The sequence below is a fragment of the Mustela lutreola genome, chromosome 2 (genome assembly GCF_030435805.1).
Source record: "Mustela lutreola isolate mMusLut2 chromosome 2, mMusLut2.pri, whole genome shotgun sequence".
NCBI classification, from domain to species: domain Eukaryota; kingdom Metazoa; phylum Chordata; class Mammalia; order Carnivora; family Mustelidae; genus Mustela; species Mustela lutreola.
Window position 1 is genome coordinate 17,513,131 of NC_081291.1, and position 27,740 is coordinate 17,540,870.

Sequence of the window (27,740 nt, forward strand, 5' to 3'; positions counted from 1 at the left end):
TGATGGCTGAGATCTTCGCCTGTCTTATTCAACAGCACCTAGAACAGTGCACAGAGCACAGGGGCTGTGGAGTAAATAACTGTTGAGTAACTGAACTGGGAGGGAGCATACCCTGGCCCAGCCTGGACTCTTCCATTCACTTGCTGGGGGATTTGAGGGATCCATTCACCAATCCAGGTCTCAGTTTCCACGGCCGTAAAATGGGGCAGGATGTCTGTGTCTCTGAGGCCCTTCCAGCTCTACCGAGTGTGATGGGGTTGTCGTGAGAAAGGGTTGAATGGGGTGTTTGCTGTCCCCTTGTAATGGGGCCTACTCTTCCTCAGGTACTGTGGCGTCTTAGGCTTCCCTAAACTCCCAACTCTGTCCCACCCTGTGAGGAAGTACGTGTGTTAGGAAGGTACCTCTTGCCCTGGGGGACATCTTTCTGCTGCCTCGCCCCCACTGGCCTGTTCCCCCACCCATATCCTCAGCATTTGAGGCCCCCTCACAGGGCCTCTTGATCTTTGATACCTCTCAACCCAATTGCCCCTTATATCACTGACCCTGTGTTATGGGCTGAAATGTGTCTCCCTCAAATTCATATATTCAAGTACTAACCCCCAGTAGCTCAGAGTGTAGCTGTATTTGGAGAAAGAGGTAATTAAGTTAACATGGGGTCATGACGGTGGGCCCTTGTCCAGTATGACTGGTGTCTTAGATTAAGAAACAGACATGCACAGAGAGAAGACCAAGTGGAGATGCAGGTAGAGGACACCCATCTACAAACCAGAGCGAGGGCTCAGAAGAAACCAATCTTGCTAAGACCTTCATCTCAGACTTGGGGCCTCTGCAATTGTGAAAAAATTGATTTCTGTTGTTAAAGCCAGTCAGTCTATGATACTTTGTTACAGCAGCCCTAGTGAATTAATGCACCAATTTATTGGTGCCCCAATATTTGTCCTTTTTGCTCTCCGTTCTTTCTCAACATAATGCCTTCAAGTTCATTGATATCCTAGCAGGTGTCAAAATTCCCTTCCTTTTTACAGCTGAGTCATAGTCCAGGGTATGGATTTGCCACATTTTGTTTATCCACTCATCCACTGATGGACATTTGGTTTGTTTCCACCTTTTGGCTACTGTGAATAACACTATTAGGAACACTGCTGTGCTTGCATTTTCTTTTGCTCTAACTCCCGCTGACATGAAGGTAGGCCCTTGACTGAGTCTTACAAGATTTGGGGTCAAACTGGGTCCGGCATTGTGGGTGAATCCCCTCTTGTGAGCCCAGACACCACACGTCCCAGACTCTCCTTTACATCTCCTCTTAAATGTCTCCGAGCTCAACACTAGACAGACCTGAGCTTTTGCTCTTCCTGTTTTCACGTCAGTAAGTGTTCCTGCAGCCACCCAACTGTACCAAATGGAAACTTGGAAATCATCTTTGACATTCTCATACCCCTTCATCCATCCTTCCCAAGCTGTGACACTTTTTTCTCCAAAATGTTTCTCAAATGTGCCCACCTTTTACCTCCCTCTGCCCCAACCCAGCATCACCAGTGTTCTGGAAGACTACAAAAAGATTCTCACTGGCTTCCCAGCTTCGACTTTGGCCTTCAGGATCTCCAAACCATTCTCCATCTTATTTACAAAGACGGGTCACACATACGTGACTTTAAAATTCCAGCTCTACAGGTCACCCCTCTAGAGGTTAACTTCTCTATTTTGTGGTTCCCCCGCCAGTCTGGGCATCCTAGGTACTCACGGGGCCACACATATTCACCCCAGCCCATCAAGTCACATGGCTCTTAGCTTTTACACTCTAGCGAGGCGTTCTTTTCCCATCAGAAGTGGACACCTCAGTCCCTTACGCAGCCCCGGGCCTTTCAGGCTGGACGGAGTACACTAGTCTCTAACTAGTCACTTCTTTGTCCCAAATTTCTGCAACCTGGGATAAAACCCTTTGCTTTCTTCTGAGCCCCATCTTGCCCGGGGCTCCCTCTGGCCAGGGGGTCCCTCCCTCAGGGCTGTTTCCAAATCACCTCTTTTGGGCGGCCCACCCGTCACATTATCTCTGTCACAGCACCCGCCCTGCCCCTGTCCTCTACGTTCCTCGACTCTACTTGGGACTACAAGCTAATGGGTGAGGTCTCTAACGCCCTCCCCGCCCTGACACCGGAGCGCCCGAGCGCGGCTGCAGATGCCAGGCCCGCAGACCCTCCCCGCCTCAGAAGAGAAAACCAGCCGCCACCGGCTTCTCAGCTTAGTGAAGGAAGACTATCACTCCCAGAAACCCTTTCGCGGGGAGCTGGAGATTGGCCCTACACGCCCTTCCTGCGGAGGAAACTGAGCATGCGCAATGGAGCTGCGCCTAGCCCTAAAGACTGCGCAGGCGGGAACTGCATCCCCCAGCAGGCCCTGCGGCCAATTTTCATCCCCCGCGTGACAAGTGACTTCCGGCGCGGAGGGGCGGGGCGCACGGCTGAGGCAGCAGCTGGGGCAGCTAGGGGAGCGGCCCGGTGGCCGGCGGGCGCCAGCCGCCATGGAGGCCGTACCCCGCATGCCCATGATCTGGCTGGACCTGAAGGAGGCTGGTGACTTCCTCTTCCAGCCGGCCGTGAAGAAGGTAAGTACTTCCCCCACAGCCCCCACCTCTCCCGCGTAGCGCCGTCTGCCAGCGCGTGACGCCCCCTGCGCGTCCATCATCTCCCTTAGGCCCTGGTCGCGGGGTTGGGTGAGGCCAGGAGGGGCCTCGGGTGGATTTCCTCAGCCTGGCCCACCCCCCGCAGACATTCCTGTCCCCGCTTCGCCCGCTCGGGGCTAATACCCACAGTCTCGTCGAAACCGACTTTCCGACTTCTGCTCCGGGCCAATTGCGGTTCCCACTGAAGCACCGCACTTCCTCGGGGTGACGCTCCGGACCTAGTTCGGCTCGCCTCTGCTCCAGGCCGGGACCGCCCCGCGGGGAGAGGCGGGCTTCCCTGGCCGTTTCGTTGACCTGTACCCTAGGTGCGGGGTCAGTCCAGCACCCTCCTGGGCGGACTCAGGGGTTGTGGCTCCTCTTGTGAGTTTTGAAGGTGGGAGCCAGAGGTATGCCTGACCTCTGCGATTGGGGTCTCTCTGACAGTTGGTGCAGTTGTCTCTGGGCTCTTACGAAGAACCATGTTCGGGAGCCCCCTTGGACCAAAAGATACAGTTCCTTGTCATTTTTGGAAGGGTTACTGCTTTTCTTAACCTCCTGGAGGGGAGAGGAGCTTGTAGCTCCCGGAGAAACCTTAGCAGTTGCTGTGTTGAGCGTTCAGTTGGACGGGGGAGACAGACAGGTCTGGTGATGGAGGCAAGGGAGCTCTGGCGCGCTCAGGTGGGGCTGGCACAGGGGCCAGGCGTGTGGAATGAGCATCAGGTGCCCCCTGAGACATCAGCCTTGGGGAGGGCCACCTAGCACTGGGTTTCCCTCCCTCTCTTTACACTACCGGTAACAGATTGAATTCCTTTGATTCCGTCATTAAACTAAACTTCTTTGGGCACTCATTTGTAAAGACAGGAAATTAGATTTAATCTAAACCTCAAGAATTTTGTTAGCTCTTTCCCAGATATTGTTAGCTCTTTCCCAGTCTTCTCTCCATCTGCTCTTTCAGGCAAGTTCAGTTGGATGAATTTTTCTAAAACACAACAAAACTCCTTTGTTTTCTCATTCAGCCCCAGCCCATTTAGAGTTCTCCCTGACCAGCCCCAGCCCTTTCAGTATTTTTTGACGGCCAAGTGTATGCTTGATCTGTGTATCTCTGATACAGATTCTGTTCACAGTCAGCCATTTGCTGTTCTCTTAACATTCTCTGTATTTTGCTCTTCTGTGCCTTTGGTTGTGGAATTCCTCGCACCCAGAAAATCTCTCTTCTTTGTCCTGTGGGATGGGGGTGGGGCCCCTCTTTAATTTCTGTATATTGGTTCTGTCCATCTTTCAAGGCCCAGTTTAAGTTCTTTCTCTTCCGAAAGCATTCTTTAATCCTTTTCATCTGGATGAATCTTTCTCTTCTCTGAATCCCCTTTTCCATTCTTTTCCCGGTGTTAGTATGTGTGCTATGTTTTAACTATTCAATTCTAAATGACCAGAGAAGCATCTCCTTGTCCTCAAAGCCTAGTGGGGTCCCCTCTACATAGTTGGGCATTCAGGAAAGTGTTTCTCAAATGATTGAATGACATTTGAGAGGGAATTTAGATATGGTGACCATAAATTATGGAAATCCAGTGGATAAAGTCTTAGCCCAGAAAATCCTAGGAGATATTTTTGTTGGAACTTAGCCTTTGATACTCTGGCCACTCTTACCTAACCAACAGGGTTTTTTGTGAGTAATGAGTTTCTGGAAGGCTCTCTGAGCCTCCAGAGAGTAGTTGCTCATTAGCTGTTCAGCCTCAGGTGGTCTCAAATGCTAAAGAAACTTTTCATTTCCTAGACACGATTAGTCTTTGTTTTTTTCTTTGTTTCCTCTTCTTTGGGGTTGGGAAAGATATGCCATTTATTTGATAGGTTAAGATTGTGGCATGTATTTGCAAGAACCAACTGAAAAGGAATAGCAGTGTGTGGGTAGGCTGGGCTTCCTCAGGGTACTCTAGAACTCTGCCTGAGGGAGACTGCAGAAGCCACTTGAGCCTGGGAACTCTTCCTGACCCGGACTCCTCTCCCCAACCAGAGCCCCTACTCTGCTTCTGCCATTCGTATGCTTGTCCTCTTCTACCCTTCTCTCAGCTGTGGGAACCTTCACCAGTGACTTGGAGCTGAGAGGTGGAATTTAATTTAGGATACTGGGGTAAAAATGGGTTCTGTTGAGGTCAACCTATTGAGCACTATTACCTTGGTAATACAGATGAATAAGAGACAGTTCTTTTTTTTTTTTCTTTCATGGAGTTCAGTTTAGTAAAAAAGTTTAAAAATTAAATGGTGGTATCAGTGGAAGAGTATATGCAGTGTATGAAGTACCAGCCTAAGGAGGGGCCATCAGAGAAGGCTTGGTGGGCTTTGAAGGATGAATAGGAGTTTTCCAGAGAGCTAAAGGGTTTGTTTCTTTGTAAGGCCTGGACTGTTGAAAAGATCTTTCTTAATGGTTAGTATTGGGTTTTGCTCCTAATGAACATGCCTTCAGTTATGGAGAAACGTGAAATAAGAGCCAGGAGAACAGCAAGCTGGTTTGGAACTGCAGTGCCAAACTTTAGGTTGGGATACTGGGGCGCACATAATTTTTGAGTGGGAAAATGCTGCTGTCTCTGCACTTTCTTACCTGTGCTGTGGAGCCCAGAGTGCTGACTCACTGGAAGCTGATGAAGGCTGATTTGTACTTTACATCACCGAGTGATTTGGTGACAAGTGTTGGTATTTGAAGTTGTTTCCTCCTCCGGTCCCAAACACCTGCCCTTAATCAACTACACTAGAGCTTAAGTCAAGCTCACTTGGACTTAGGTGTTAACATCCATCTCGGATTCATTTATTGAACAAATAGCTATTGAGTGACTGTATGTGCCAGCCCTGGGAAGTCAGGGCTGTATGTAATGACAAAAATTCCTGCTTTCATGGAGATTATCTTATTTATTTATTTTTTTAAAGATTTTATTTACTCATTTGACAGAGAGAAAGACATAGCAAAAGAGGGAACACAAGCAGGGGGAGTGGGAGAGTGAGAAGCAGGCTTCCCACCGAGCAGGGAGCCCAATGTGGGGTTCTATCTCAGGACTGTGGGATCGTGACTTGAGATAAAGTGAGACGCCCAACAGACTGAGCCACCCAGGCACCCCTGGAGCTTATCTTCTGATGATCCACATAGTAACTCTTCCTCAAGGGCAGATGTATCATGTGGTAGCCATCCTGCCAACTGAGTAGCTTCTTGGCCTCACCTCTCCTCCCACTCTGGCTGGACTGATCTCTAAATCTCCACTTTCTCCAGAGAAACTGCCCACTATTCAAGGCCTGCCTCCACTGGCTTCAGCCTGCCTCTCTCTAATTCGTTCCCCCAGGCCTCTCCAGTAGGAACTGTCAGCCTCTTTTCCTTCCACATCTGGTCATTGTTCATGCTCTGGTCCTTACTGGAATTCCTTTCCTCCTCTTCATTATTCAGGTTGAACCCTACGTCCTCTGGGCCCCTTTAGCTGTCTAGCTGTTGTACCACACTCCTCCAAATTCAGTCAAGTCTTAATGCTCAGTTGACCTGGGGCACAGAGTGTTCACTCTTACTACCTCTTCTTATGGTTCATCTTACTCACTTGTAGTGCCTGGTGTTTAGGTTTGTGGGATTTTTCTCCCTCTTCTCGATAGCCGACTCCTTTGAAGTTCTTGCTACACACACAGAAAAGAAAATGAGACAACCAGGGGCCTAAAAGGGGACCCTGCCTCCTCAGCAGTGGGGAGCATGGGTTACCTCTGATGGTGACCTGGCTTATCTCTTATCACAGATTTGGAGTCACCAAACCTGTCTGCCCAGTTGTGTTTTAAAGCCGAATGGCTCCAAGAGCAGATGACTTGCATTGTCCAGGTCATCTCTCTGACTTCAGTCTCATACACCAAAAACCTGTATCCATTTCACTCCAGAGTCTTTCCTTTACTTGGGAAGTAATAAATACTTGTGTGTGGAGAGTGCTTCACAAGTGTTGGTTGAATGACCTAGTCTAGTTCTAGCACCTGCCAGGAGATGTAACTTGAGTTATCCTTGGTGGTGGTGTTAGAAGAGATGTGGGAGAGATTCTTTTGAGTGTAGGGTCACTCTGGTCACTTTGTTCTCATCCTCAGTGCTGTTGGCCTGTAATTTGGTTTTAGGCTTGCTGACATCAAGGGGCAATATAATTTCTTTCTCTGAATAAATCTCATTTGAAATTCAGTAGCAAAGCATATGTTGTAATTATTAACACTCCTCTATGTGGGACTTAGTTTTATGTGTGTTTCCATGGACCAGCCCAAGGAATGCCTCATATTTGAGTAAATCCTGCAAGTGGGGCAAAAAAATAAGTGTGTGGTGAACAAAGGTAATGTTAACACATGTGTGCCTTTTATTCTCTTTTTTCTTGTCTTATTGCTTTAATTAGCACCATGGAATTCCAAGATGTTGTATCAATTTAAGAGCAAAAGCTAAACACCCCCATGGCCTGGGGCGGGCCAGGGGGTGAGGGGACACAGACACAGAAGAATGGGAACATGCTAATAGAAGAGAAAGAGATACAAATGGAATATCCCTGGGACAAGAGTCAGGAAACCTGGCTTGGGGTTCCAGCACTGCCATTGCTAATCTCTGGTTCTTTTTTTTGTTTTGTTTTTTAAAGATTTTATTTATTTATTTGACAGACAGAGATCTCAAGTATGTGGAGAGGCAGGCAGAGAGAGAGAGGAGGAAGCAGCCTCCCCACCAAGCAGAGAGCCTGACCTGGGGCTCAATCCCAGGACCCTGGGATCATGACCTGAGCTGAAGGCAGAGGCTTTAGCCCACTGAGCCACCCAGGTGCCCCTCTGGTTCCCATTTTTACAATCTGTAAACAAATGGCAGGACCTAGGATGAATGTTTGCATACAAAATTCTGTGCCATTTGTTGCTCAGTTAAAGAGAAGAGTAGTATCATGGAAATAGCATAGACATTGGAATCAGACAGCTCTTGGTTTAGGTCATCTCTTCCACTTAATTTAGGTGAGCTTCAGCTGCTACAAATAATTATATAACTAATCTGGTCCTCATTTTTCTCACCTGTAATATGGAACTATTCTTAACGCATAAGCTTGTGAGAATCAAGAATTAATGCATGTGAGGGGTGCCTGGGTGGCTCAGTGGGTTAAAGCCTCTGCCTTCAGCTCAGGTCATGATCTCAGGGTCCTGGGATTGAGCCCTACGTCGGGCTCTCTGCTCCGCGGGGAGACTGCTTCCTCCCCTCTCTCTCTCTGCCTGCCTCTCTGCCTACTTGTGATGTCTCTCTCTCTCTCAAAGAAATTAAAAAAAAAAAATCTAAAAAAGAATTAATGCATGTGAGTTCCTATTAGAGGTCTTAACATCATATTGATCTTTCTCTCTGGAGATGGCCTTTCCATTCTCTTACTATTTTGCGCTTGTAACTCCTTCCTTTCCTTTTTTATGCCCCCCACCCCAGTGGCTTTGATCCCGGACATGGTCTCAGTTAACAGACCTGTCCGTAGGTCTTTTTGTTCCCCCAGGAAAGGATGGCCAGCTGCTCCAGAGCCGGCTTAGGCTCTGGAGGTTCTCTGGTCCTTTCAACCCTAACTTGCTGTTGGTTGTATAGGTGCACTGGTGTCCTGTTGTTGCCTTCTAGTTTTTTGCTCCTGGTCTGTGGTGGCAGGGTCCGAGGTCTGTTTGCTGCTGGGCCTTTTCTCAGGTTCTGTCAGGAGCTTCAGATCCTGAGCAGACTCTTCTTCTGAGCTCTGCAACTGTAAAGAGTTTGATTTTGGGGAGCATGTGGGTGACTCCATCGGTTAAGTGTCTGCCTTCAACTCAGGTCATGATCCGAGGGTCCTGGGATTGAGCAGGACCTCAGCAGAGAGCCTGCTCAGCAGAGAGCCTGCTTCTCCCTCTCCTCCCTTGCTCATGCTCTCTATCCCTATCTGTGTCTCTCAAATAAATAAATAAAATCTTTAAAAAAAAAAAAAAAGAAAAGAAAAAGAGTTTGATTTCACTGTGTTTGTGTGTTCTTGTTTTGTGTGTCTTTATACACACACACCCATGTGTGTGTATATGTATATATCCCACAAAGCTTTGAAAGTAAGTTGTATATATCTCAGCACATCCTCCTGTGTGACCGTATTATCATCACACGTAAGAAAGTCCATAAAAATTTTCTACTATAATATATATTAAAATTTTACCTATTGTCCCCAAAGCATTTTTTTAAAGATTTTATTTTTAAGTAATCTCTGCAGCCAGCATGGGGTTCCAACTTACAGCCCCAAGATCAAGAGTCACATGTTCTACCCACTGAGCCAGCCAGGCTTCTCCCCCCCGAAGTATTTTTATGACTTCCCCTCAAATTCAGATTCAGTCAAGGTTCTCAAATTGTATTTAGTTCTGTTTCTTTAATCTTTTAGAATCTAGACTAGTCTCTTGTTCAGCCGCACTCCCATTACATTGATTTTTTTTTTTTTCAGAGAATAGGTTAACTGTTGGGCAAAATGTCTCATCTTCGGAATTTTCTTGAGTGTCTCCTTTTAGTATTTTCAGTTTGTTCATCCATTCTCTGCATTTCCTGTAAACACAACCTTTTGCTGAGTTATCTAAAATACCTAGTAAGGCCCCTACCATTTCTGATGCTTGGTGGGGGTTGGAGGGGTGTTGTTGGCAGGACCCTGCCACTATGTCAGGCACAGTCTGGTGAAGGCATGTTTAGAATGTAGGTAGAGCAGCAGCTGAAATTCAAAGAAGTGACATCTCAGCTGAGTCTTAATAGAGAAGAGGGGACATGTGAACAAGTATTGAGAACTGAGAGTGCAATTCCACAAGCCTGGTGGCTGGGGGTCCCCAGGAGTTGCTAGAAGACAGTCCTTGAAGGCTGTTGGGAGTGCTTGTGAAGAGCCGTGAACTCTGTGCCTAGGAAATAACCTTTGGTTTTGGAGGCTTTGGGGAGCCATTGTCACACATCCTTTCCAGATTTTTCTCTTTAGGTTGCAACTCAGTTATTTCTCATAATCTCACTGTCCTGAGAAAAGTATGTTTGGGTTTTGTTTCCACCCCCCCCCCCAGTTGTGTGTGTGTTTCAGAAGGCTTTGAAGTTAGGAATGACAGTGGATTTTGCTAGAAAGAGAACTCTGGCATCTAGGTGAGGGGTAGATTTGAAGGGGTGAGAATAGAGCTTATGAACACATGGATCTTGCAGGAGGTAAAACCAACAGAAGAGGGTCAGGATTGGAGGTTTGGGAATGTGACTGGTTGATGCTGAAAGAAGCTCAGCAGGAGCCTCCCCTCTGCCTGTCCCTCCTCTCCCTTTCCCTGCCAAGGCAGGTAGGAGCTGTCGCATGGCCTGGGTTCGCACATGCTTAATGCCTCAGCTCTGTGGCATAGGTTCTGGGAAGGAACCTCAGAGCAGGTGAGTGGGCCGCAGACGCTGTGTGAGTGTGCTACTAGAGAGAGCTGGCCACCTCTATTCAGCCTTTTTGACTTCCTTCACTGCTTCACAACCTTGTTTTGGGTCTTAGGGAACCTGTGAGGTGGGCATCAGTGCCTTAGTGTTTGTGGAATGGGTATATCTGCCCCCTGCCCCCAGATTACTAACGCTGGCAGCAGGCACCACAACAGGCTTCCTGGTCAGTGGCCTTAGTCCGCTGATCTTAGATGGACAGGGGCTCTTGTGGTGCAGGCTATGCCTCCAGACTGATGAGTGTGCTCATTTCCGAGAGTCCACTCCTGAGGTGGTTGAGTGCTTTGGGGCCAGGCATGCCAGTCCCCTCTCTGATGTGAGCACAGATTTTTCCTTCTCCTATATGGATCATTCCCCTCACACACCTGTGGGCCTTTCTTCAAGGTGAGGATGATGTAAATCATTTGTACTGCAGTGCCCTTCCCTAGCCAGGACAGCTGGTGAAGAAGGCTTTGCACTCCCACTCTTGTTTGGTATGTCTTGCTTACATTTTTTGTTGGGTTAGGATTATGGTTGTGATCCCAGAACACAGCAAGGTCCAGTCCTTGAGGGAGGCTTGAATTGGTGGCCTCTTTTGGGATGCTTAGTGGGATCCCGTTTCAGCCAGCTAAGTTCCCTAGCTTCCTGAGCTGCCAGAGTCCTGGACTTTACAGAGAGGGCTCAGCCTGATGAAGACCAGCCAGCATGTTCACATAGGGTGGTCCAGTCGTATTTCCCATTTAGCTTAAAGGTAGAGGCTCCCATGGTCAACATCTCAGTGCTACCCCGTTATTGAGGTAAAGTTCCCAGTGGTCCAGGAGATAGGCTCGTGGTTGTGCATCTAGACTAGTGACTGCTAAGGGCTCAGGGCAGGAGTGAGAGCAGGGGAGTGTTCTGTGTTCTTGGTTTACATTCTCTCTCTCTCCCCCTCCCTCTAGTTTGTCCTAAAGAATTACGGAGAGAACCCAGAAGCCTACAATGAGGAACTGAAGAAGCTGGAGTTGCTCAGACAGGTAGGACAACAGTACTTTTACGCACTTGTGAATGGGACAGGTTTGATAGGGAGGTAAAGAAGCCACCTGGAACTGTGTTCATATTTTATTTATTTATTTATTTATAAAGATTTTGTTTATTTATTTGACAGACAGAGATCTCAAGTAGGCAGAGAGGCAGGCAGAGAGGGTGAGGGGGGCGTAGCAGGCTCCCACCTGAGCAGAGAGCCCGATGAGGGGCTTGATCCCAGGACCCTGAGATCATGACCTGAGCCGAAGGCAAAGGCTTTAACCCACAGAGCCACCCAGGCGCCGCCTGTGTTCTTATTTTAGTTTAATATTTTTTTCTCTTTAAAGCAGCTGACTTAATGGAGACGTTTGAAATGCTTAAAAGCAAAAACAACAACAACAACAACAAAAAACTCTTAATTCTTGCAAATTTTTGAATATATATTTTATAATTTTATATGTAGTTGATCCTTGAACAGCATGGGTTTGAACTGCATGGGTCCATTTATATGCAGGTTTTCTATAGTACAGTACTATTAATGTATTTTCCTTGTGATTTCTTTAACATTTCCTTTTCTCTAGCTTTATTATAAGAATGCAATATATAATGCGTATAACATAAAAAATATGTGTTAACTGACCATGTTACCACTAAGGCTTCTAGCTAGCAGTAGGCTTATTAGTGGTTAAGTTTTGGGGAAGTCAAAAATTATAGTGAATTTTGACTGCTTGGGGGATCAGCACCCTGAACCCTACAGTGTTCAAGTGTCAGCTGTGTATACTGTATAAAAACACAGTAGGTGGACGCCTGGGTGGCTCAGTTGGTTAAGCAGCTGCCTTCGGCTCAGGTCATGATCCCAGCGTCCTGGGATCGAGTCCCACATCGGGCTCCTTGCTCAGCAGGGAGCCTGCTTCTCCCTCTGCCTCTGCCTGCCATTCTGTCTGCCTGTGCTCGCTCTCTCCCCCTCTCTCTCTCTGATAAATAAATAAAAATCTTTAAAAAAACAAAAACACAGTAGGACCCTACACTGCCTATACAGCCTCCATAGTCAACTTTTTTCGTTTAATGTATTGTGGGTTTGTTTCTGTATCCGTGAACATAGAACCATATTATTTGTAACAACCTGTGATCATTGCATTGCACTGTGATTTAATCAGTCTGGTGTCAGCAAACATATGGTTATTTCCATTTTCCCCATTGTAAGTATAAGCCATGTCATGCATGCTTGACCACTTCTGGGATTGTTTCTGTAGGAATTAGTGGGTGAAGAGGATGCACTTGCTTTCATTTCCACCCCCTACTCCTGCTGCTACTTTGCAGTTTTGGCAGTTAGGTGAAAAGGGTATTTAATTTTAATTTTCTGTTATTTGGTTAATAGTAAGGTTTCGCAGTTGTTAATGTGTTATATATCCTTTTAGGACTTGCCAGTGTCTTCTGTGCATTTTTCTCCTAGACTTAGATTTATTGCATTTCACAGATACCATATGTGTTTATTTTTTGCTTTTTGTTTTTTTTAAATGTTTTATTTATTTATTTGACACAGAGAGAGATAGTGAGAAAGGGAATGGAAGTAGAGGGAGTGGGAGAGGGAGAAGCAGGCCTCCCTGCCAAGCAGGGAGCGTGATGCGGGGCTCAGTCCCTGGACCCTGGGATCATGAGCTGAGCCAAAGGCAGATGCTTAATGACCAAGCCACCCTGGCACCCCTGTGTGTTTTTTATTTATTTATTTTTTAGTGTAATCTCTGCACCCAATGTGGGGCTCGAACCCACAACCCTGAGATCAAAAGTTGTATGCTCCACTGACTGAGCCAGCCAGGCGCCCCTAGATACTGTGTTTTGGTTTTTGTTTGTTTGTTTGTTTTTGGTTTTTTTGTTTGTATTTTTTACAAATTGAAGGTTTGTGACTGTCCTGTCCTTCGTGGAGCAAGTCTTTTGGTTCCATTTTCCTGATAGCACTTGTTCACTTTGTGTGTCTCTGTCACATTTTGGTAATTCTCACAATATTGTAAACTTTTTCATCTTTATATTTGCTGGGGTGAGCTGTGGTCAGTGATTTTTGAGGTTGCTATTGCCGTGGTTTGGGGGCACCATAAACCCCATCTAAGCATGTAAATTCAATCGGTAAATGTTGGGGGTGTTCTGACTGCTCTACCAACCAGCTGTTCCCGTGTCTTTCTCTCTCTCCTTGGGTCTTCCTGTTGCCGTGAAACAACAGTATTGATACTAGGCCAGTTAGTAACCTTACAACAGTCTCTTAAGTGTTCAAGTGAAAGGAAGAGTTGCACATTTTCATTTTAAATCAGAAGCTGGAAATGATTAAGCTTAGTGAGGAAGAGAGGTTGAAATCCAAGATAGGCCGTTGTATCAGTTAGCCCAGTTGTGAATGCAAAGGAAAAGTTCTTGAAGGAAATATAGTTTTTACTCTGGTGAGCACATGAATGGTAACAAAACCACATCAGCAGTGGTTGATGTGGAGGAAGTTTGAGTGATCTTGTTAGAAAATCACACCAGCCACAACATTCCCTTAAGCCAAAACCTAGCCCAGAGCAAGACAATGACTCTTCAATTCTGTGAAGGCTCAAAAAGCTGAGGAGGCTGCTGAAGGAAAGTCTGAAGCCAGCGGAGGTTGGTTCATGAGGTTTAAGGAAAGAAGCCATCTCCCTAACATCAAAGTACAAGGTGAGGGGCGCCTGGGTGGCTCAAATGGTAAAGTGTCTGCCTTCGGCTCAGGTCATGATCTCAGGGTCCTGGGATCGAGTCCCTCCCCCTGCTTGTTCTCTCTCTGTCTCTCTCAAATAAATAAACAAATATATAAAATCTGTGAAAACAAAATAAAACAGAGTACAGGGTGAAGCAGCAGGTGCTGATGGAGAAGCTGCAGCAGGGGATCTAGAAGATAATTTTTGAAGGTGGCTGCACTGCACAGCAGACTTTCAGTGTGGAGAATCCACCTTTCATACCAGAAAGTGCCATCCAGGACTTTCATAGCTGGAGATGAAGTCAGTGCCTGGCTTCAGAGCTTCAAAAGACTGGCTGACTCTCTTGCAGCTAGTGACTGTAAAGTTGAAGCCAGTGCTCATTTACTGTTCTGAAAATCCTAGGGCCCTGAAGAATTATGCTAATTCTACTCCGCCTATGCTCTGGAAATGGAACAACAAAGTCCAGATGGCAGTATATGTGTTTACAATGTAGTTTGCTAAATTTTTTTTTTAAAGATTTTATTTACTTATTTGACAGAGAGAGAGATCACAAGTAGGCAGAGAGGCAGGCAGAGAGAGGGGGGGGAAGCAGGCTCCCTGCTGAGCAGAGAGCCCGATTCGGGGTTGGATCCCAGGACCCTGAGATCATGACCTGAGCTGAAGGCAGAGGCTTTAACCCACGGAACAACCCAGGTGCCCCTTAGTTTACTAAATATTTTAAGGCTTCTGTTAAGACCCACCGCTCAGGAAGAAAAGATTCCTTTCAAGATATGACTGCTCATTGACAGTGTACATGGTCACCCAAGAGCGCTGATGGAAATGTTTCCATGCCTGTTAACCAACATCCATTCTGCAGCTCATTTTGGCTTTCAGGCTTATTCCTTAAAAAATGCATTTCATAAGACTGTAGCTGCATAGATGATGATTCCTCTGATCTAGGTAAATTCAGTTGAATACCTTTTGGAAACAATTCATCATTTTAGATGCCATTAAGAACAATGGCGATTTATGGGAGGAGGTTGTCAACATGAATAGGAGTTTGGAAAAAGTGCGTTCCAGCCCTCATGGAGGACTTTCAGGGATTCCTGAGTTCAGTGGAGAAAGTTACCACAGTGCGGTAAAAACAGCAAGAGAACTTGAACTAGAAGTGGAGTCTGAAGATAGGACTAAGTTGCTGCAATCTCATGATAAAATTTGACCAGATTCTTATGGATGAGCAAAGAAAAGTGGTCTCTTGTGCTAGATTTTGTTCCTGGTGAAGGTGCTGTGAAGTTGTTGAAATGACAAAGGATTTAGAGTGTCATGTAAACTGCATTGATGAAGTAGCAGCACAATTTGAGAAGACGGACTCCAATTTTTTTTTTTTAAGATTTTATTTATTTATTTGACAGAGAGAGATCACAAGTAGGCAGAGAGACAGGCAGAGAGAGAGAGAGAGAGAGGAGGAAGCAGGCTCCCTGCTGAGCAGAGAGCCCGATGCGGGACTCGATCCCAGGACCCAGAGATCATGACCTGAGCCACCCAGGCGCCCCGGACTCCAATTTTGAAAGAAGCTCTGCTGTGGGTAAAATGTTCTCAAACAGCATCACATGCTCCAGAGAAATCATTTGTAAAAGAGCAAATCCACAGGCAGACTTCACTTACCATACTTAAGAAATTGCCACAGCTGCCTGCGACCACGACCTTGATCATTCATCAGTATGGTGGCAAGACCCTCCACCAGCAAAAAGTTTACAATTCACTGAAATTCACTGAAAGCTCAGCTAGCATTTTTTAGCCATAAAGCATTTTTTTAAAAATTAAAGGTTTTATTCATTTGACACAGAGAGCAAGAGAGACTGCAGGCACAAGCAGGGGGAGTGGCAGGCAGAGGGAAAAGCTGGGAGCCCGATCCGGGGCTCCATCTCAGGACCCCGGGATCGTGACCCAAGCAAAGGCAGATGCTTAACAACTGAGCCACCCAGGTGCTCCTAGACTTTTTTTTTTAATTGTTGTTGCTATCGTTAAGTGTCCCTCCCCTTTTATATTTTCCACCTGTTACAGTTAGTGTGGAGAAAAGCAGTTGAGCAATTTGTTTTGTTTTTTAATTAATCTCTGCATCCACTGTGAGGTTCATACTCATGACCCCAGGATCAAGAGTTGCACACTCCTTTGACTGAGCCAGTCAGGTGCCCTGAGCAATTTATTTTGTTAATTGTTTTTTTCCGATAGTATTTGAGTTCATTTTCCTGGGGCTGGGGGGTAGAAAAGCAACAAGGTGCCCAGTAAAAGAGAAGCGTCATGATGGATGGATCCGGGAAGCGTGATACTAGAGTGGGGCTTTCATCTGGCAGTTTGGGGTGAGGCCTTCCTGCTTCCACGTGACTTACTGACGCCTCCCTTTGCCTCCAGAGGTGGTATGGTCCCAGCCGTGCACATGGTGGCTCATCAAAGACACAGTGGGGCAGCGGGTGTGGGAACCAGAGCTAGAAGAGCTGACGCAGGCTCAGTTCTCAGGCGAGGAACCGAGGTACTACCTACAGCATTGCGGAGACAGCGTTACCAAGGCCAAGTGCCAGGTGGCTTATTTTATTTTGGAAAAATTGGCCTTCTACAGTGGAAGGCTCCAATTAAGGGAGCTACACAGGAGTCCATTGCAGATCTTTTTTTCTTTTTTTTTTTTTTTTTAAGACGTATTTATTTATTTGAGAGGGAGAGAGAGAACATGCATGCATGAGCAGGGCAGGAGCAAAAGAGAGTGAGCTCGAGCTTAAGATTGGGGAGGGCCAGAGGGAGAATCTCAAGCAGACTCTGCCCTGAGCACAGAGCCCAATGCGGGACTCGATCTCACAACCCTGAGATCTTGATCTGAGCGGAAACCAAGAGTCTGATAGTCTGATGCTCAACCAACTGACCTACCCAGGCGCCCCCTGGAAATGGAAGGCAGATAAAGTTTGGGGAGCTGTAGGAGATGCTCTTTTGGTGATCTGGCCTCAGTATCCTCATCTCTAAAGCAGGGGCTGGAAGAGTTGTCTCTAAGAAGACCTTCCGGCTGCAACTCAGATCAGTTCTTGATTTATAGGGCATAAAGCTGGCAGGCGGTGAAGGGTTTACTGGCAGGAGCGGGGTGGTGGGAGTGGTACGGTCTCAGCTTCCTTTCCTCTCTGCTGTTGGCTCAGCCCCTCCAGTTCTGCCTAGTGCTCCCCATGCAGAGCCCGGCCGGGGGGTGGAAGGGTTGGGGGGGGGTTCATCCTTGGCCGGATTAAAAGATTAAAAGTGCTGTGGAGTTGTGTCACTTGGAGGGTTGCTTCCATTGTTTCCCAAAGGTGGTTTTGGGAAGCACAAAGACAAATGTTTTCTGCTTTAATCTTTCTCTATATGCTTTAGTGAATATTAAAAAACTGTGTAGCTAACACACGGACCCTCTTGTTTTAGAGAGGCGCCTGATGAGGATGTGGCTCCAGTTTGACATATGGGTCAGCCTAAAGGAAGATGTTAAGTCCATGAGGCATTTGGTTCTAGCAGCAGTTCTGATGGGGAGTGGGTGGTGACTGGATTCCAGAAGGCCTGGCCTGAGGGATGTGTCCCCCTGCAGCAGTAAGGCCGTGAACATGCCTGATCCTTGTTTTGGATCCTCTGGAAGCGGCTCTGGAGGGAGTTTACATTCCTGCTTAGAGAGGCGCTGGAGGCACCGGGGAGTGCTGTCAAGTCGGACTGGGGAAGTAGCCTGGCCCTTCCTTCTGAGAGTATCCCAGGCAGAGGCCTTGAGCCCAGCTGTGGAGTGTGGTGTCCTCCAAGGAGGATTTCTGCTAGCCGGTGCTGGTCGGCCCTGGTGCTGGTCAGCCCTCGGCTGGGCCCAGTGGCTGCTGAAGTCCCCAGGGGGCAGTGGGGTGCTGTGGTTCTCTCCAGCAGGTGGGGTGAGGGTGTGCACAATGCTTCTAGCCCGTCCCTTCTTTGTTTTGTGCACCTGCTTCTTGGAGAGGATGTTGTCTGTTCTTCTTTTTGAGTGCAGTGTTCATCTGCTTTGTTTTATTTCCCCCAAATGAGAATAGCTTTATTGTTTTTTATTAAAAAGTGAAAGTGGGGGGGGGGCTGGGCGGGATGAGGTAACTGGCTGATGAGCATCGAGGAGGGCCCGTGATGTAATGGGTACTGAGTGTTGTGTGCAGCTGATAAGTCACTGATCGCTACCTCTGAAACTAATCCACCATATGTTAATTAATTTAAATTAAAAAAATTTTTTAAAGGAAAAAAGTGAAAGTGTTCAATATAATGAGTAAATAGTACAAAGAAACAGATGTCTCTATATGTATGGATAGAATAGGAGAAGTTACTTAAACCCTGTTACCCAGTGGTATTCACTTAACGTTTTGGTGGATAACCTTCTAGAATCTTTTATCTTTGTTTATATACCTAGTTGGCTGTCAGTATCTATACAATTTCATATAAATGAAACTATACTGCTTATCTGTTACCTTTCTTTTTTGGCTCAATAAATATGAACATCTAGACGTAATAGAGACTCTCGTCTTCAGTCTTTGTGGCCGTGTTCTCTCTTGGGGGTGGCCTTGATATAATTTATTTGAACAGTCCACTTCGGAGGCATGCAGTATGTGACCCTGTTACTAATGCTGTGATAAATATCTGCGTGTGCTCATCAAGCATTTGCTTCTCTGCGTATTCTTTACTGTATGTTCTAGACACAGAGCCATGGGTCAGTGTCAGGTACATGAACATTTTTAATACCTGTTGTAGACCTGCCTTCCAGGAAGGTGGGACCAACTCAGCTAGCCCCAGCTGGCAGGGCGGTGGTTAGACAGCTGCAGCCTTAGCTGTGGGCTTTCTCTGGATCCGTTGGAGTGTGCGGTCTCTATCTCAGATGCAGATTTCTCCCTGGGGCCTCTGTGGGCAGACAGACCTGCCTGTACTCTACCTCAAGTGATGGCGGGACCGCTTCTCCCATCTGCCCCCCAGAATGCTGTCCGTGTCCCACGGGACTTTGAGGGCTGCAGTGTGCTCCGCAAGTACCTGGGCCAGCTTCACTACCTGCAGAGTCGGGTCCCCATGGGCTCGGGCCAGGAGGCCGCCGTTCCTGTCACCTGGTGAGAACAGGAGCCCTGCAGGCAGGGCTGGGGGGATGCCCAGAGGGAGCCTGGGCCAGCCCAGTGTTTGGATGGTGGGGATGTTCCCTCCCCTTCCTCAGCCCCCTCCCCTTTTCCTTGCCACAGAGGACGGGGGTGGCTTGGTGTGGTCTCCTTAGGCCTCCCTCTGACCTAACTGGGGTGGCTGGTCCTCTCACCTGGCCTCAAGGCTTTGGCCAGCTCCTTCCCTTAATTTGATGGGGGTGCCATGTCTGCAGGACCGAGATCTTCTCTGGCAAGTCTGTGGCCCATGAGGACATCAAATACGAGCAGGCTTGCATTCTCTACAACCTTGGTGAGCTGCCTAACCCTTTCCCCACGGGCCTGCCTCTCAGCTCTGCCAACCTAGGATCTCCGCTCAGAAGTCCGCAAAGGCAGTGGGCTCATGGACAGAAGACCCTTGGGTTCCGACCCCTCCACCGCCTTCCCCATAGCTCTCCTAGCACCTCTTTCCTGGGCCATGGGCACACTGCTGGGGAGAAGCTCCTCTTCTGCCACGTGGTGGTGCTGCTGTGTGCTCTGGCCAGGAGCAGTGACCTCTCTTTGACTGGACAGCTCTAACCCCCCAGTGGCTTTGGGCTGTTCCAGGCGGGAGAACAAGGCTGGCCTCAACTAGCCCTGCTATCAGCCCGGACGACTTAGTCCAGCTGAGTCCAGCGACTCAATCCACACTGAGGTCCAGTGTGGCTCAAGGGAGAAGCCTGGGGAGTCCCAAGTGCTGTCTGTGTAGGCATCCCTGGGGCCTCAAGACTGGAACTGTGGGCTGAGTGCTGTGGACGGGAGTTCCTCCTTCCTCCATCCCATGTCTGCCTGGGATAGAGCAAGACACTGAGGGGCTTGGCTGGACTTGGGAGTTTCCCCTCTGGGTGTTCTTGGACCATCTGCCGCAATACCCAGACCCTGTCTTCCCTGCCTCACACTCGACAGAGGCGTGCGGCGACTCGGAGCAGCCACAGGCTAGCTCTGACACCATGTCCTCTGACTCACTCCCCAGGGGCGCTGCATTCCATGCTGGGGGCCATGGACAAGCGGGTGTCTGAGGAGGTGAGGAGTGGCGGGCAGGACACAAGACATAAGGGTGGGGCTAAGTGTTCTTCGCCTCCATAGTCTGTGCCCTGTCCCATGGGAGTGGACACACGAGCAGCTCTCTGGCTCTGCCTCTGGCCATCGTCCTCTTCTTCCCTCCCAGGGCATGAAGGTCTCCTGTACGCATTTCCAGTGTGCAGCAGGCGCCTTTGCCTACCTGCGTGAGCACTTCCCTCAGGCCTACAGTGTGGACATGAGTCGCCAGATCCTCTCTCTCAACGTCAACCTCATGCTGGTGAGGAGGGGCCCTCGTCGGGGCCCAGTTCTGTCCAGGGGAGGGGACAGCCAGCGCCGGATCCTGGACCCGGCCCTGTGCACATGGCAGTGGGGACGTGGTTTTGATCATTTGAGCTGCACGTTGGTCAGAGCAGGAGGGTGCTTCTTGGAGGCGGGAAGGTGGGAGGAGAGGACAGGGTTCTCTGGTTCCCCTGGTGGGAAGAGTAAGATCTCTGCATTTGTTGGCCCAGGGCCAGGCTCAGGAGTGCCTTCTGGAGAAGTCAATGTTGGACAACAGGAAGAGCTTTCTGGTGGCCCGCATCAGTGCACAGGTAGGGGCGGGGGTGGATGGTGGCCCTTAAGGGACTGAGAGCAGGCCTTTAGTTTACTCCTGACTCCCACTCACAACCCCATCCTGGCCCCCAGGTAGTAGATTACTACAAGGAGGCATGCCGGGCCTTGGAGAACCCCGACACCGCCTCACTGCTGGGCCGGATCCAGAAGGACTGGAAGAAGCTTGTCCAGATGAAGATCTACTACTTTGCAGCTGTGGCTCATGTGCGAGCACCGTGACCACTGGGGCGGGGTGGGGCAGGGCTGGGCGGGGCGGGCACCGCTTGGGAAGTAAGAGTCTCTTCTTTCTGCCCCCAGCTGCACATGGGGAAGCAGGCGGAGGAGCAGCAGAAGTTTGGGGAGCGGGTGAGTGAGCTGTGGCGAGGAGGGGTTCGGACTGATTCCATCCTTGTTCACAAGGTGCTAGAGGGCTCCCTTCCATGGCAGAGGATGGGGAGGCTCTCCTCACCCCCACATCCTTGGCCACCCCCCCCAGCTGCAGGCCTGGTGTTTCTTTTGTGTTGTCCTACCTGCTTCACCTTTGTCCCCAGGGGACTGAGGTGGGGATGGGTTGGTGGGGGCGGGCTAGCTGTAAAGTGGAGCCAGCTGGCCTGCCAGACTCCGTGCTGTTGGTTGGGCTGACACCTGGCTGCTTCCTCAAGCTTTTGGTCTTCTAGTGGGTCACCTCATGAGCAGGCAGAGCTTAGTGGGGTTGTAGGAGGAGGGAAGGATGCACCAGGCTCTGCCTACTGCCCCCCCACAGGTCGCATATTTCCAGAGTGCCCTGGACAAGCTCAATGAAGCCATCAAGTTGGCCAAGGTAAAGCTGAGGAAGAGCCTGGCTGGCCCTCAGAGCCCCGAGAGAACCTGGAGTGAGCCTGCGGGGGGCCGAGGATTGTGCTAGCACTGGCTTTGATTGGGGCTGAGTCCCCTCCCATCCGTTTCCTCCAGGGCCAGCCTGACACCGTGCAGGACGCACTGCGCTTTGCTATGGACGTCATTGGGGGAAAGTGAGTCTTGGGCTGGGAAGGAGGGGGGCGGGGGGCTCAGCTCTCAAGTAGCTGAGTGGGTGGCCTAATTGTTGGACTCCCCACTGCCCCCTCTGACCCCAGGTACAATTCTGCCAAAAAGGACAATGACTTCATCTACCACGAGGCTGTCCCAGCACTGGACACCCTTCAGCCTGTAAAAGGTCTGGAGCTGAGGGAAGGCTGAGGATTGGGGGGGGGGGGGGTCGTGAAGGCAGGAGTATAGAATAGAGGCCGACTCAAGGCTTGTGTGGGCCTGGTTTCCACCGTTTTTCCTCTTCCTCCCAGGCGCCCCCTTGGTGAAGCCCTTACCAGTGAACCCCACAGACCCTGCTGTTACAGGCCCTGACATCTTTGCCAAACTGGTACCTATGGCTGCTCACGAAGCCTCGTCGCTCTACAGGTGGGTGGGAGGAGCTGACCTGTTCTTAGCACAGATGGGGTTGGGCGGTCTCGAGACCTAGCTTCCAACACCTGCTTTGTCACTTTGGCAGTGAGGAGAAGGCCAAGCTGCTTCGGGAGATGATGGCCAAGATTGAGGACAAGAATGAGGTCCTGGAGTGAGTGCGGAGCTGGAGGTGGGAGGCGCCGGGGGTGGGGGGCGTGGGGATGCGGTGCACCTCTGCAGGGTCTCTAGTGCTGCTTGCAACGGGGAGAGGAAGAGTGAATGTCTTCTTGCATCAGGTTGCCTAGCCTTCCCCTTCCTGCACATGGTCTTGGGTACCAGATTTATAGGGGAACAGTCACCTGGCTTGGGAGGGCAGTGTTCCTGTGTCCCATTGTTTTCAGCAGTGCCCCAGGTGTGTTCTGTGGGGCTAGGCCAGACCTTCAGTGGTGGAGGTCAGGATGCTGATTTGCCTCTGCTAGGACCTCAGACCTGGGTTTCAGTGGTGGGGCTTACCCTCATGAGAGGAGGGAAAATTGGGTCGGTGCCCACCTGGTCCTGTTGCCCATCCCCACCCCCCCAGTCAGTTCATGGATTCAATGCAGCTGGACCCTGAGACTGTGGACAACCTTGATGCGTACAACCACATCCCGCCCCAGCTCATGGAGAAGTGCGCAGCTCTCAGTGTCCGGCCTGATACTGTCAGGAACCTTGTGCAGTCCATGCAAGGTGAGCAAGGGGGAGAAGCACTTGGGTGGCGGAAGTCCTCTGCGGCGGCCTTCTGGTGTTCACTGAGGACGGAGGTTGTGCAGGCACCCACCCTCATGCTCCCATCTGTCCTGCTTAGCGAGCCTGGGGCCGCACACCAGCCCTTGACCGTGTGGGTAGTTGTGTCTCCTTGGGGATGGGTGCAAGGTGGGTGCCTGGTGTGGCTGCCTCAGGAGCTCTTCCTCTCCTGCAAACGCCCCCCAGCGCTGTCAGGTGTGTTCACGGATGTGGAAGCCTCCCTGAAGGACATCAGGGAGCTGCTGGAGGAGGACGAGCTGCTTGAGCAGAAGCTGCAGGAGGCCCTGGGCCAGGCCGGGGCCAGCCCGGCGGGCTCCAAGGCAGAGCTGTCTGAGGTGAGGCGCGACTGGGCTAAGTACATGGAGGTCCACGAGAAGGCCTCCTTCACCAACAGCGAGTTGCACCGGGCCATGAATCTGCACGTGGGCAACCTGCGCCTGCTCAGTGGGCCGCTGGACCAGGTCCGGGCTGCCCTGCCCACGCCAGCCCTCACCCCGGGTGAGCCCCCTGCACCCCCCCATCCTGTGCCCCTGGGGAGGGATGTGGAGCTGGAGCCTCTGGTCTCACCGACCACTGCTGCTCGCAGAGGACAAGGCTGTGCTGCAGAACCTGAAGCGTATCCTGGCCAAGGTGCAGGAGATGCGGGACCAGCGTGTGTCCCTGGAGCAGCAGCTGCGGGAGCTGATCCAGAAGGATGATATCACGGCCTCGCTGGTTACTGCCGACCACTCAGAGATGAAGGTGGGGCTGGCGAGGCGGGGCCGGTCTCTGATGCTGGGCTGCCCCCTGAAGCAGTGCGGCCCTGAGTGTCCCCTACGCCCCAACCCCCTTCCTCAGAAGCTGTTTGAGGAGCAGCTGAAGAAGTATGACCAGCTGCGGGTGTACCTGGAGCAGAACCTGGCGGCCCAGGACAACGTCCTCCGGGCACTGACCGAGGCCAACGTGCAGTATGCGGCCGTGCGGCGGGTGCTCAGTGAGCTGGACCAAAAGTCAGTGTCTAGCCCCGCACTGCAGCCCAGACTCCCGCCCGGAGCCCGGCTCCACTCCTCACTTGCCGCTGGCCTCTCTGCCCACCAGGTGGAACTCTACACTCCAGACCCTGGTGGCCTCCTACGAAGCCTATGAGGACCTGATGAAGAAGTCCCAGGAGGGCAAGGACTTCTACGCGGACCTGGAGAGCAAGGTGGCTGCTCTCTTGGAGCGGGCGCAGTCCACCTGCCAGGCCCGTGAGGCTGCGCGCCAGCAGCTCCTGGACAGGTGGGTGTGGCCTTGGGGCAGCTCCAGCCCAGACCCAGGCTCCCCAATGGCAGTCTGGCTCCACTCCTTCCTGACCTTGTCCCGCAGGGAGCTAAAGAAGAAGCCGCCCCCACGGCCCACGGCCCCGAAGCCACTACTGTCCCGGAGGGAAGAGGGGGAGGCAGCGGAGACAGGAGACCTGCCCGAGGAGCTGCGCAGCCTGCCCCCTGACATGGTGGCCGGCCCACGGCCACCGGAAACCTACTTGGGAACTGCTACCCCACTCCACTTTCCTCCCAGCCCCTTCCCCAGTTCTGTGGGCCCAGCACCCCACTATCTCTCAGGTCCCGTTCCTCCTTGTACCTACTCAGGCCCCAGCCAGGTGTTGCAGCCCAGGGCCCCCCAGGTCCCAGGCCACCCTGCAATGGCCATCGCCCCTGGACCTGCCCTCTACTCAGCCCCTGCCTACGCACCGGAGTTGGGCCTTGTCCCCCGGTCCTCCCCACAGCATGGTGTGGTGAGCAGTCCCTATAGGGGTGTAGGCCCCCCCCCGCCAGTTGCAGGTCTGCCCTCAGCCCCACCTCCCCAGTTCTCAGGCCCTGAGATGGCCATGGGGGTTCGGCCAGCCACCACCACTGTAGATAGTGTGCAGGCCCCCATCTCCAGCCACACCGCACCACGGCCAAACCCCAGCCCTGTTCCTCCCCAGCCCTGCTTCCCGGTGCCCCCACCACAGCCGCAACTACTGCCCGCACCCTACACCTACCCTATGGGAGCCAAGCCGCCCCTCACAGCTCCCCCAACCCAGCACCACTTTCCTCCTGGGATTCCCCCAGGTTTTCCAGCCCCTAGGGTTGGGCCCCAGCCTCATCCCGCAGGAGTGGCATTTGGGCCCCAGCCCCCCCAGCAGCCCCTTCCACTCCAGCATCCAAACCTCTTCCCACCCCCGGCTCCAGGGCGGGTCCCCCCTCAAGCTCCCTACCCTTTTGCCCCTCAATCTGGTGTCCTGGGACAGCCAACACCACCCCTGCACACACCCCTCTACCCGGGCCCCTCTCAGGACCCTCTGCCCCCCCACTCAGGGGCTCTGCCCTTCCCCACCCCTGGTCCACCTCAGTCTCCCCATCCCACCCTGGCATATGGTCCTGCCCCTTCCCCCAGGCCCCTGGGCCCCCAGGCGGCCCCTCTCTCCATCCGGGGTCCCTCACCTGCTGGCCAGCCCACCCCCAACCCCCATCTGGTGCCTTCACCTGCCCCGTCACCAGGGCCTGGCCCGGTGCCACCTCGGCCCCCTGCTGCAGAGCCGCCCCCATGTGCGCGCCGGGGCACTGCGGCCGCAGACCTGTTATCCTCCAGCCCGGAGAGTCAGCACGGAGGCACGCAGCCCCCTGGGGGTGGGCAGCCCCTGCTGCAGCCTACAAAGGTGGACGCGGCCGAGGGCCGCCGCCCACAAGCCCTGCGGCTGATTGAGAGGGACCCCTACGAGCACCCCGAGAGGCTGCAGCAGTTGCAGCGGGAGCTGGAGGCCTTTCGAGGCCAGCTGGGGGACGCAGCGGCCCTGGACGCCATGTGGCGAGAGCTGCAGGATGCCCAGGAACACGACGCCCGTGGCCGGTCCATTGCCATTGCCCGCTGCTACTCCCTGAAGAACCGGCACCAGGATGTCATGCCCTACGACAGTAACCGCGTGGTGCTGCGCTCGGGTAAGGACGACTACATCAACGCCAGCCGTGTGGAAGGGCTCTCACCCTACTGCCCGCCTTTGGTGGCCACCCAGGCGCCGCTGCCTGGTACAGCCGCAGACTTCTGGCTCATGGTGCATGAGCAAAAGGTGTCGGTCATTGTCATGCTGGTGTCTGAGGCAGAGATGGAGAAGGTGAGAGGGCGAGGGGAGGGGAGCGCCTGGGAGGGGTCCTGGCAGAGCAGCCTTTACTGCCTTGCCTGTTTCTTCAGCAAAAGGTGGCACGCTACTTCCCCACCGAGAGGGGCCAGCCCATGGTGCACGGTGCCCTGAGCCTGGCCCTAAGCAGCGTTCGGGCCACGGAGACCCATGTGGAGCGCGTGCTGAGCCTGCAGTTCCGGGACCAGAGCCTCAAGCGCTCGCTCGTGCACCTCCACTTCCCCACTTGGCCTGAGCTGTGCGTCTGCTGTCCCTGGGCGGGCGGGGGGCTCGGGCAGCTCAGGCTCTGGCGCGGGCACTACAGGGGCAGCTGCTGAGCTCGGGCTCACGGGTCCTGCCTGCACCCGTAGGGGCCTGCCGGACAGCCCCAGCAACCTGCTGCGCTTCATCCAGGAGGTGCATGCGCACTGCCTGCACCAGCGGCCACTGCACACGCCCGTCGTCGTGCACTGCAGGTATGGCCCCATGGGCAGCGGCTGCGTGCCCCGCGGCACCTCAGCCCTGGACCCCGCTTACACCCCCTTCCTGCCGCAGCTCGGGGGTGGGCCGCACGGGAGCCTTCGCGCTGCTCTACGCCGCCGTGCAGGAGGTGGAGGCTGGGAATGGGATCCCCGAGCTGCCTCGGCTGGTGCGGCGCATGCGGCAGCAGAGGAAACACATGCTGCAGGAGAAAGTAAGGGTTGGGGGCGAAGGGGGTGGGTGGGATGGGGCCGGGGAGGGGCCCTCCGCCCTGGGCGGTGAGACCCTGCCCTGCTGACTGAGCCGAGGGCCCTCTCCAGCTGCACCTCAGGTTCTGCCACGAGGCAGTGGTGAGACATGTGGAGCAGGTCCTGCAGCGCCATGGTGTGCCTCCTCCGGGCAGACCGTCGGCCGGCACCAGCGTCAGCCAGAAGGTGAGGAAGGAGCCCCTGGGGCTGGCAGGCGCGCCCCAGCCTTGCAGATTGGTCTTCACCCACTTCTGTCTTCCCAGAACCACCTTCCTCAGGACTCCCAGGACCTGGTCCTCGGTGGGGACGTGCCCATCAGCTCCATCCAGGCTACCATTGCCAAGCTCAGCATCCGGCCTCCTGGGGCCCTGGATTCTCCGGCTGCCAGCATCCCAGGCCCCGTAGAGCCCCCGGGCCTGCCACCAGCCAGCCTCCCAGAGTCCACTCAGCTCCCGCCCTCCTCCCCACCCCCCCTCTCTTCACCCCAGCCCGAGGCCCCCCAGCCTGAGGAGGAACAACCAGTACCTGAGGCCCCCAGCCTGGGGCCCCCCTCCTCCTCCCTCGAGCTGTTGGCCTCCCTAACTCCCGAGGCCTTTTCTCTGGACAACTCCTTGCGAGGAAAGCAGCGGATGAGCAAGCAGAACTTTCTGCAAGCCCATAATGGTCAGGGTCTCAGGGCTGCCCGGGCCACTGATGACCCCCTCAGCCTTCTGGATCCACTCTGGACACTTAACAAGACCTGAATAGGCTTTGCCTGCTCCGTCCTTACACTACATCTCCCGCACCAGGCTGCCCACCCTAGCAGGGCCTCTCCAGTGGGCCTGGTCTCTTGTTCCCATTCCTGCTGCCTTCAGCCCTGCCTGGCCCAGCCCGCACCCCTGTGGGGTGGAGATGCCTTGCGGGCCTTGGGTTAGGTTCTGCTCCTTTGTGGGACCTGACATTTTTTCAGCTCTTTGCTATTAAAGTAATAAACCAACCTGTTCTGTGGCCAGCATCTGCCTGTTGCTGCCTTAGGTGGGGTACCTGGAGCCTCAGCAGCACTGCCTGAAATGTGGTGCCGTTAGTGAGCTTGGATGTGGCCAGGTCGTAGGAGGACCACGGAGCCACCCTTGGCTTCCACACCTCTGAAGGGTGAAGGAGGCAGGCCCAGAGCTGCCCCTGTGCACCATGCAAGGCTC

At 52.3% G+C, this 27,740-nt stretch overlaps 1 protein-coding gene across 1 annotated transcript; it reads left to right on the plus strand.

The window, feature by feature from the left end:
- The first annotated feature begins 2,430 nt into the window (after window positions 1-2,430).
- Window positions 2,431-27,553, plus strand: PTPN23 (protein tyrosine phosphatase non-receptor type 23). Its single transcript, XM_059160747.1, has 25 exons — window positions 2,431-2,602; window positions 11,003-11,077; window positions 18,719-18,846; window positions 19,104-19,180; window positions 19,880-19,929; window positions 20,075-20,206; window positions 20,439-20,519; window positions 20,614-20,745; window positions 20,839-20,886; window positions 21,284-21,340; window positions 21,472-21,530; window positions 21,633-21,712; window positions 21,837-21,951; window positions 22,043-22,108; window positions 22,517-22,662; window positions 22,906-23,217; window positions 23,306-23,460; window positions 23,557-23,708; window positions 23,797-23,976; window positions 24,064-25,831; window positions 25,909-26,093; window positions 26,206-26,310; window positions 26,390-26,528; window positions 26,635-26,748; window positions 26,826-27,553. The coding sequence occupies exons 1-25, from the start codon at window positions 2,519-2,521 to the stop codon at window positions 27,303-27,305; spliced, it is 4,920 nt and encodes a 1,639-aa protein (XP_059016730.1). The 5' UTR covers window positions 2,431-2,518; the 3' UTR covers window positions 27,306-27,553.
- The last annotated feature ends 187 nt before the right edge of the window (window positions 27,554-27,740 follow it).

Bases quoted from the DNA above. Each gene is read 5' to 3' on its own strand.
- PTPN23 (XM_059160747.1), top strand. From the start codon at position 2,519: ATGGAGGCCGTACCCCGCATGCCCATGATCTGGCTGGACCTGAAGGAG. The intron at 26,094-26,205 runs GTGCGTCTGCTG...CTGCACCCGTAG, and splicing joins TTCCCCACTTGGCCTGAGCT to GGGCCTGCCGGACAGCCCCA. The intron at 26,311-26,389 runs GTATGGCCCCAT...TTCCTGCCGCAG, and splicing joins CCCGTCGTCGTGCACTGCAG to CTCGGGGGTGGGCCGCACGG.